Here is a 9,984-nt window from a genome sequence, read left to right as displayed (position 1 = left end):
GTCTTGCAACATTTGCGTGTGTTCAGATGAGCAGGAAAATAGTTATATCCTACACAATTACTCGCTAACAAAGGTTATTCGTCCAATTCAATGCATATTGTATGCATTATTATTATTATTATTTTTGTTAAATAAACAAAACCACTGGTAAATAAAACGCACCTTAGTATCGATATTTTTTGTTTGAGTATCGATACTTTCGATACTCGCGTCAGTATCAATATATCGATACTTCGGATCGATACGCCCATCCCTAATCGCTTTGACCATAGATCCCACCTTCTCACACACACCATGATTGGTCCATTATGTACAATGCCTGCATGTTATTGGTCGAACTACTTTTCGATCATTACCTTAAGCAAGCATGAAAACAGGAAAAAACAAAGCCAAAACAAATCCTGGCAAGGACACATCCGGGGCACGTATGGTCACCCTAGTCTTACACAGAATAAGGCATGCAATATTTCATTGAATTCTAAGCAGTGATAAATAAAGTCTATGTCGATTAGCATTGCATTATTATATACTTTATCATAATGAAAATTATAAGACAAACTCGTAGTCGTGTGTTTATTCGTCACGTTGAATTAATGAAAGCAGTTGAATCTTCTGTTTATTCAGCTGCAGTGAAAGGCATTTTCTGGGTTTCTTCTGCGAGGCGTATTTGGACTTTCAGCGCGAGATCGCCCTCTGGCCTTCGGATGGAGATTTACTGCTGATCACAGAACCGTGCTTCACTGAAAGATACGCATGACAATCGCAGCTTTTGCCTAATCATGATTACGATTTCATTTCGATTTATCGTGCATCCCTAAAATATGTGTCCCTTAAATTGCTTTCCTTTTTACCATAATCAGGTTGGTATCAACTACCAGCCGCCGACTGTGGTTCCAGGAGGCGATCTGGCCAAAGTTCAAAGGGCAGTCTGTATGTTGAGCAACACCACAGCCATCGCTGAGGCCTGGGCCCGTCTGGATCACAAGTTTGATCTAATGTACGCAAAGAGAGCCTTCGTGCACTGGTACATTGGAGAAGGTATGGAGGAGGGTGAGTTTGCGGAGGCCCGTGAAGATTTAGCCGCTCTCGAGAAAGATTACGAAGAGGTGGGAGTCGACACTCCCGAAGGGGACGGTGAAGAGGGAGAAGAATAAATGTGACTTTACTCTTAAAGTTTTGAATATAGCAATAAATATTGACATTTCACGTTTGTTAGTCTTTTAGGCATTTATTAATCAGCATTTAAAAAATCTAGTCGCCAATAGCCACTAATCAAACAGCTACAATGTACAGTACATTACATAAGGAGTGTTACAGGTTACCACACTACAGATAAAACAGTTCAAAAGGATTCTGCACCATTTATTGTCTTCAGCAACAGAAAGTTGTAGATGGCTTCGAAGATTTATCAAAGCACAGCGACGGTGTGAATAAATGCTTTCTTCATTAAACGTCACTTGTTTGTTCTGTAGCAAGGCACATTTGATTTCTTTTACCTGTACTGTACTTACATCAGTATACAGTGACTTTACTCTCTAACTTTACAGACTTGCATAATAACATCCTTCATATAAAACGTGCTCAAGAATTGTCACAACCCAGCATGACAGTTCTTACATCAAAGTACCTGCACTTCTCTGCAAAGGCAAGATTTCATCAGAAATACAGTGCCAAAATAGATCACTTTACATATCGGAAATGTTGTAAACAGCATTCTAATTTTATAATATTTATATTATATTTAATATAGTAGCTATTTAAGGATAGTTTTATTCAGTTTAGGATAATTAAACCGTTTACTAAAGTATGATTAACACTAAGAAAGTCTTTCTATAACAGACTTACTGTCAGGCTGGTCTGTTAATGCCACAGGAGTATTTAAACATTTCATGTTAGAATGAAATCAAAATGAAGTCCAACAAACCCACTAGATTCAAAACCACTGAACAGAGCGCGCATGGAACAGGTGGAGTGCATCTTTGGTCAGTTTTTAAACCCAGAAGTCCAAAATGCCAATATTGTCTGTTATCGTTACAGTGACAAAATATAAAAGGACACAGTCAAATTGTCTTACATGTGCATAAGGACCTATTTTCAAATCAGTCTCAATATCATTTTCAGTTAAATTAGGATATTTACATGAGGAATGCAATACTCCCATTGTTTAGAAGTCACACTACTTTTCAGATTAAAAAGTATTCTGATTCTGAATCATAATCGTCTTAATGCATCTTACAGCATTTTATGTTATGCAAACAAACTGAAATTAATTCTTTGATAATCAACAGGCAGGTCCACAAGAAATCTTTAGATCTTTCTGCACTTTCTGTGTTGATTATGTGAGAAAAAAATTCATCCTAATATTTAATACATACAAGTGGCAGAGAGTGAGCAGAAATCTGCTGAACTTCTGAATTCTGTGGACACAGATTCTGTGTGGACCTACAGAAACCCAAACCTGTTTGCGATCAAAGTGCATCTAAAGAAAAAAGGAGGAAAATGGCATTTCACGTTCTAGTGGAAAGGCTCAGGCAGAAGAACATCATTGCATTATAAAACCTGCTCGCGGGGGAAGACCAGCGCCGGGTCCTTGAGGGAGTGCTTGTGGGTATGGACATGAATATGATGGAACCGTGTTTGGCAGAGGAGCACCGATGCTCTGAGGGTTGTAAGGCATGGCTGATGGTTGAGATGTCGGTGCAGGTCTTACATGAGCTGGAGAACCATTAGCTAGCCTTTGGAAAGGTGCGGTGGAGTTATGGGTCTCCTGAGGTTGTGAGGGCTCATTAGAGGAACCCTGAGGAAGATGAACACCCTTCAGCACCATCTCCTGGAGCTTATCGATCTTCACACGCCTCAGATGTGCCAGCTTCCTCTTGCTCTGGTAATCATCAATGAAGCTGTCCAGAGGCAAGGATCCATCCAAGAATGAATCGGCCATGTTCTACGAAACACATGGGAGAATCTTACGACATTGTACATGGTGTAAAAATCAGTTATGAATTTCTGAAAACATGGACAATGTTGATACCTCTGTTTCTTCTTCGATCTTGGCTCCCTCGGTTTGCAAAAGAGCCAACAATGTGTCTAGTGAACTGTTTCCTGAAAAAAGATCCAGTTTAAAACATGAATATATGTAAAATTGCTTCAATATTTCATCAGTGGCATCCAGTTGTACTACATTAGCAGTTAGAAAGACTGTCACATTAATATTGCAATCTCTAATTGGACAGTTGTCTGAGAAATAGCTATTTTGCATTTTAAGTAATGCATCTGCTCAAATAATAATGGGTCATGGAGGAACAGTTCACCCAAAAATGAAAATTAGCTGAAAATGTGCTCACCCTCAGGCCATTCAAGAAGAACATGAGTTTATAGATTTGGGGAAATGTAGCATTCGATCACTTGCTCACCAATGGATCCTCTGCAGTGAATGGGTGCCGTCAGGATGAGAGTCCAAACAGCTGATAAAAGCCTCACAAGTAATCCACACCACTCCAGTCCATCAGTTAATGTCTTGAAAAGCTGTGTTTTAAGAAACATATCCATCAAGATGTTTTTATCTTCAAACCATTGCTTTTGGATAAAATACCAGTCCATACAAATAATAACACTTCCTCCAATGAAAAAGTCCTCTCACATCAAAATACATATGCTTAGAACTGATTTGGACTGTAAACAGTGCTTGATCTGTGCTCCTGATTCAGATGAGATGACTTTCACTGGAGAAATAAATCATATGGATAGAAGACAAGTATTTCAGCCAGAAGCAATGGTTTGAGGTTAAAAACATCTTGATGGATTTGTTTCTTACAAACATGCAGCTTTTCTCTTCACAAGACATTAACTGATGGACTGGAGTGGTGTGGGTTACTTGTGAGGCTTTTGTCAGCTGTTTGGACTCTCATTCTGACGGCACCCATTCACTGCAGAGGATCCATTGGTGAGCGAGTGATGTAATGCTACATTTCTCCAAATCTGTTCTGATGAAGAAACAAACTCCTCTACATCTTGGATGGCCTGATGGTGAGTAAATCTTTAGCAAATTTTCATTTTTGGGTGAACTAATAATTGAGACTTGAGAATTGAGTGCAGTAAGCATTTTGCATTGCTTTCATAGAAATACTGTACCGGATAGTGATCAAACAGACCCATAAAGACCACAGGTCTAATAATAAAAGGAGCGTTTTACATAATGTGGATAAGTTTACATCAGTGTAGAGTTTCTTTTGGAAATTATTCAAGCAGTCTTTGTATCAGTGTAATTCTAGCCTATCTGCTGTATCCTACTGACCCCGATAAACTCACTTTCAAAACTTCTGCTCGGCTAAATTTACTGACAACACAAGATAAAAGGTTTCTTAAAATAAATCATGGAGAAAACTGGATAAATACAGAGCACAAAATACAATCCTTTAACACTGACATGTGTGTGCAGATTTAACCTGAGATGATCAGTATCAGCTGCAACTCAAGAGAGCAGCAAATAAATAAATGGGGCAGTTGTGGCCTAATGGTTAGAGAGTCAGACTTGTAACCCAAAGGTTGCGGGTTTGAGTCTCGGTACCAGCAGGGATTGTAGGTGGGGGGAGTGAATGACCAGCGCTCTCTTCCACCTTCATGACTGAGGTGAGACCAAACCCCCAACTGCTCCCCGGGCGCCGCAGCAAAAATGGCTGCCCACTGCTCTGGGTGTGTGTTCACAGTGTGTGTGTGTGTGCACTTGGATGGGTTAAATGCAGAGCACAAATTGCCAAGTATGGGACACGATACTTGGCCACACGTCAATTTCACTTCACTCACTTATAAAGAGGAAGCATTATGTGACCAAACAGGTTCACCAGGATGCTTTATTGTTTGACACCAAAGGAGGAAGACAAAAAAGGTTTGGATAAAAGAAAGATGTGCTCTTTTATGTTCCTGTCTACACTAGAATATTTGAAGTTTGACGGGTAAAAATTATTTGGATACTGAGGTCATGCTTAAAAAATGTCTGAACATCATGCATGCATGTGTCAAATGCTGCAGGATGTTTTCTCTTCGCTAACTTTACTTTTCTTCATCATTTTTGCTCAATGTGTTTGAATTGGCTGGTGTTTTGGTGAGACCCTTGAGCAAGGCACTGAACCCTCAACTGCTCCCCGGCCGCCACAGCAAAAATGGCTGCCCACTGCTGCGGATGTGTGTGTGTGTGTGTGTGTTCACTACTCACTGCTGTGTGTGTGCGCACTTGGATGGATGAAATGCAAAGCACAGATTCCAAGTATGGGACACGATACTTGGCTACATGTCACGTCATTCACTCACTTTTTTTAAATTGCCTAAAATGTCCAGGTTAGGGTTAGTCCTTCTACATTATATGCACGTGTATTTCAATTGTACAACGCCTACACGCTATTGGTCAGACTACTTTTCATTCATGTCATTCTTCAGCAAGTATGAGCACAATCGAAAAACAAAGCCAGAACCCGGACAACACTTGATCTATTGATTTATCATTTGAAACCCAACAAACATTCATGAAATGGTTTGAGAAGTGTGGAAAGCTCATATCTGACCTAGCGTGGACCTGCGGAGCTGGTAGGACTCGTGCAGATCTCGTAAACAGCAGTAGCGTTTGGTCAGCTGGATCTTCTGATGGTCCAGTTCAGGCTGCAGGTTGAGGTTCTGCTCCGCCAGGCTGCGGTTACTGGCGATCGTCAGCTCTTTATTCTGCTGCATTTCCTGCATCTGTGACAACAAGAGCGCAAAGTCAGAAACCAGAGAAACTCCAACCTCCTGGATCAAATTACTTATTTCCCTAATACCCCAATATTGAAATCATCATGCTTAATTTTTTTCCCTTAAACACAGATGACCAAAATAGTTATACAGTATAAATGGAAACTCTTGCATTCATTCTGCATGGAAAACTTACAGTTTATGATTAGTGTCTATTTCAAGGATTTTTGAGCTATTTAATAATGCAAAGCAAGATTACTTATGCAGCACATGCAAAATGAAAAAAAATAAATAAATCAAACCATCTAAAAGGACTTATAATTACAATATAACTTAATAAAATGTACTGCTTAATAAGAGATTACAATAGCCAAGTGAATTATTTATATATATATATATATATACACACACACACACACACAGTATATATCTAATATAAATACCTATTAATTTAATATTAAATTTATTTAATATTAATATATTAAATTTTTTTAATATATAATTTATTACATGTAATTGTAAATGTTTACTTTTAAATAATTATACACAACCATTTACAATTAAATGAATAAAATAAATAATATTGTATAATAATTTGTATAATCTAAAAAAGCATATTTGACATTTTTAGAGGTGGGAAAAGTTAAAAGGATTTTTAAAAATTACATGAAACACTAATAACCAATAATCATGTTATTGATTATCATCAGCATTGCTATATTTAGCAAAGAAACTGCTGAACTGATGCTGAACTTGATCAATCCAGAAGAGGTTGACAGCAGTCCGTTCATACTAACCAGTCTTTATGTCACAGTCATCTTTTTGTCTTTATTTTATAAGGGCAGTTCATATACTGCCTCCATTCTGAAGTCTGACACTACCCAGCCACTCCTTCAGTCGACAACACTTTCCAATAAATCAATACTGATGTAGTCAAAGGTGAAAGGTCTCTGTCCCAGAACACCACAGAATAACGCAAACCGCGACAGCAGCAGTGCAATGAAAGCCCGAGCACCTGTCACTCATCTGCACTCACTGTCAGCACAAACTCTCGCCCTATTCCGGGATTAAATGAGCGTTTGATGGCTGTCGCTTCTGCGCTCACTCACCTCCTCCATCTCCCCGACCATTTCCCGGAGCTTGCCATCGTCCTCCAGCAGTTCGTGCAGCTGTGTGGACGAGTACGACTGCAGTCTGTTCTCGAAGCCGGACATTTCTCCCATGGCTTTGTTATTGTGTCTCTCCGCCGCCGCAGGGAAGTCTCTTGTGTTGCTCCTCGGCCGGAAGTCGAGTAATTCCCGTCAAATCAGCGCGTGTGAATGGACGTGACGTCGCGTGCGTGGACGTGTGAGCGACGTCAAGAGGCCATTCACGGAGAAGGATTTAGGAAATACAGTTTTTAATACATAATTTATATATACACATAATTTGCTTATTATACTTAGAATATCTTCCCGCTAATACATTTAAATTATTTTCCCTATAATTTGTACCAATATATTTAGAATTTATATATAATTGATCAAAACATGATTGATTGCTTTCAGTTAAAGTCCCAATTGCGATGAATCGTTTGACAGCACTAAAATGTATACATGGGAATCTAAGGGTTGACAATGAAAATATATTCGGCCCTCTTTCATTCTTTATTTGAACAAAACACAAGTGAACAATCAGAATCTGAATAAAACAAAGTCTGCATTGTTCTCACAGATCACAAAGACTCATTTATTACTGTCTGGAAACATTTCAGCATTACTCAGATACACATTTCTGATTTTTAAATATAAAATGCTACAATAAGAACTCAGAATCTATGTTTGGAATATATGTTTTAATTGAAATACAACCAATTTAATCCAACTGAATTCACTAGATACACTGTCTTTCTAACTATAATTGAATTTATTTGCGACTGTCTCTCACTAGATTCTATGAAATCCATATTTAATTTAATATCATACAGTTAAACTATATGTATACAATATGATAATAAAATTATAAACTTAGTTTAAACCTCTTCCGCTTCTTATTTTAGTCTTTCCAGGTCTTCTCTGAATAGAGTTAAAATCTCATGAGCTGATCTTAACGCGCAGCAAGTGTTTGTGTGTTGTGAGCTCAGCCATTCACACTGGCACAGCTCAGCTAGATCTAAATTAAGGATCTTGAGTAAAATCCAAGGTCTGAATGACTCACGCACAATATGGTCAATGTGGGTTTGGAAACGTGCGTCACTGGCTGCGTTGGTTAAAGTACACAAAAATATCATACATCTGTGAGCCTCGCGTGTTTGGGAAAGCGCCAGTGATGCTGTGTTTGTGACTCAGATGGTATCTCATCGTAAGCGTGAGGACAAATGTGGTTTGTGTGTTTGATCAGCAGGATGCTTCAGGTTCATGTAAGGGATGTCAATCTGTCCAGATCCAGGTTCAGTTCGCCAGGGCCGCAAGAATAAGGGTGATAACCCCTACTCAAACATGAATAAGAAAAAAAAGAAACATATCTTTATATATATATATATATATATATATATATATATATATGAGTTTAAAGTTTAAACCACGTAAAACTGTCATTTGCTTACATCCCAGTACTCACAGTTAGGCCGAGAGGTCAGAATTAGGAGGGTTTGGACAACATGACGGACTCACTGGCTTCAGAGGAATCTTCACTGACGGGAGGGAGTCTTTGGGACAATTTGACTGGGAGAAGACGACACAGTTGCAACAGATGATATGCATGCAGGTACACTACTGTGTTATTTATTTATTTATTTAATTAATACTTTTAATCAGCAAAGACACATTAAATTAAATTGATCAAAAGTGACAGTAAAAACATTTATAATTTTTTACTAAAGATTCCAAATAAATGCTATAATAGGAAATGTTTCTTGAGCAGCAAATCATATTAGAATGATTTCTGAAGGATCATGTGACAAATAAATGTTAAATTAAAATGTTTTAATTATTGTTAATAAAATTATATATATATATATATATATATACACACACACATACATAAAATAAAATATATAATATATGTATATTTTAAATATTTACTTATTGTCATTAAAAAAATTATTCATTTATTAACATTTATAATAGAATACAGAATATATAATAGAAACAGTTGTTTTAAATTGAAACAATATTTCCTTGGTGAGCATAAGAGACTTCTTTCAAAAACATTACAAATCTAAACTCACTTAAAAATCTATAAGTCACTTCTGAACAGTAGTGTATGTTTTGTAAGGGTAAGTACCCAGGGTCCAAAATGAACTTGGTTGGTTGGTTCTCACAAAAAACCAAGGTATTTTGAATTAATGTGCTTACATCGGATGAATAATGAGAGATATTGAGATTTAAATCATGCACTTTGTTGCAGTTCCTACTACCAGCCAAATTGCCAGTAAGAGTTTCATTTATGCAAAGCCAGTTGTTAATTCTGGACTCTGAATAAACAAATATTTCATGCAAAAACAACATTCAACACTCTACAAATGACCACAAATTACACAATGAGGAAACAGAGACATTACAACCAAGACGACAAATATATAGATCAGTCATGAAACTCTAGATGGCACAGGCGACAGGTTGTTAACGTAACCGATGATATTCAGAGAGTTAAATGACTTGGCACAAACTGATTGGTTCATGCTGCATATGCAGCCAATGAGCTTACTGCCTTGCATTTATATGGCTGGCTAGCATTCACTTGAGATTCCTGCAGTGCGCTTTCAGAGTTCTCTGAAACCCTCCACCTTCCCCAGCTCCACCTGTACAGATCTGCTACGGGGATATTTTATATGCTATTTGTGCAGCAGCAGTATGTCTTAAATACTCATGGCACCATAACGCCATATGCATTGGCAGTAGAGGTCTGCTACCCGACCCGAGCCGAAACCCGAAAGTATTTCGGGACCCGTCGGGCTAGGGTCGGGTTCGGGTTAATGTTTAATGAATAGCTTCGGGTTCGGGTCGGTCTCGGGTTTATAGCTAAACTAAAACTATATGCAGGCTAAGCTGCTTTCACAGACGCACGCACACACGTTATTGCACACGACAACACAGCACGGTAACTTTTATTATTAAAATAGCTTCGACAGGCTACTGACTCACAATGTTATATTTCTCTGCAATGAGGGGGTAAAATCGCTGTTTTTGAAGGAACTAAGCCTCATAGCTTGTAGAGAGAGACGCGCAGACGCAGGTTCACACACGCAACTTTCATCTCTCTCTCTCTCTCTCTCTCTCTCTC

General features: G+C 38.2%; 2 protein-coding genes and 1 pseudogene across 2 annotated transcripts in view; 1 reads left to right on the top strand and 2 right to left on the bottom strand.

Annotated features, from left to right (window-relative positions):
* Positions 1-1,175, top strand: part of LOC107658546 (tubulin alpha chain, testis-specific-like) — a gene marked incomplete at its 5' end in the record, with an annotated part of 7,616 nt that extends 6,441 nt beyond the window's left edge. Inside the window, one exon of the mRNA XM_016447137.1 lies at positions 861-1,175. Within this exon, the coding sequence (XP_016302623.1) occupies positions 861-1,154 (294 nt within the window). The remainder of the gene's footprint in view (positions 1-860) is intronic.
* Positions 1,176-2,284: 1,109 nt separating this feature from the next.
* LOC107658633 (vacuolar protein sorting-associated protein 37B-like) lies at positions 2,285-7,007 on the bottom strand. The gene is made up of 4 exons (XM_016447255.1): positions 6,831-7,007; positions 5,559-5,730; positions 3,032-3,102; positions 2,285-2,944 (listed from the first exon to the last, which is right to left on the bottom strand). The coding sequence occupies exons 1-4, from the start codon at positions 6,942-6,944 to the stop codon at positions 2,543-2,545; spliced, it is 759 nt and encodes a 252-aa protein (XP_016302741.1). The 5' UTR covers positions 6,945-7,007; the 3' UTR covers positions 2,285-2,542.
* A 316-nt stretch (positions 7,008-7,323) lies between these two features.
* LOC107658545 (electrogenic sodium bicarbonate cotransporter 4-like) overlaps positions 7,324-9,984 on the bottom strand; it is a 27,263-nt pseudogene continuing 24,602 nt past the window's right edge.

The sequence above is a fragment of the Sinocyclocheilus anshuiensis genome, unplaced genomic scaffold (genome assembly GCF_001515605.1).
Source record: "Sinocyclocheilus anshuiensis isolate Anshui unplaced genomic scaffold, SAMN03320099.WGS_v1.1 scaffold343, whole genome shotgun sequence".
NCBI lineage: Eukaryota > Metazoa > Chordata > Actinopteri > Cypriniformes > Cyprinidae > Sinocyclocheilus > Sinocyclocheilus anshuiensis.
This window is presented reverse-complemented; position numbering and strand designations above follow the sequence as displayed.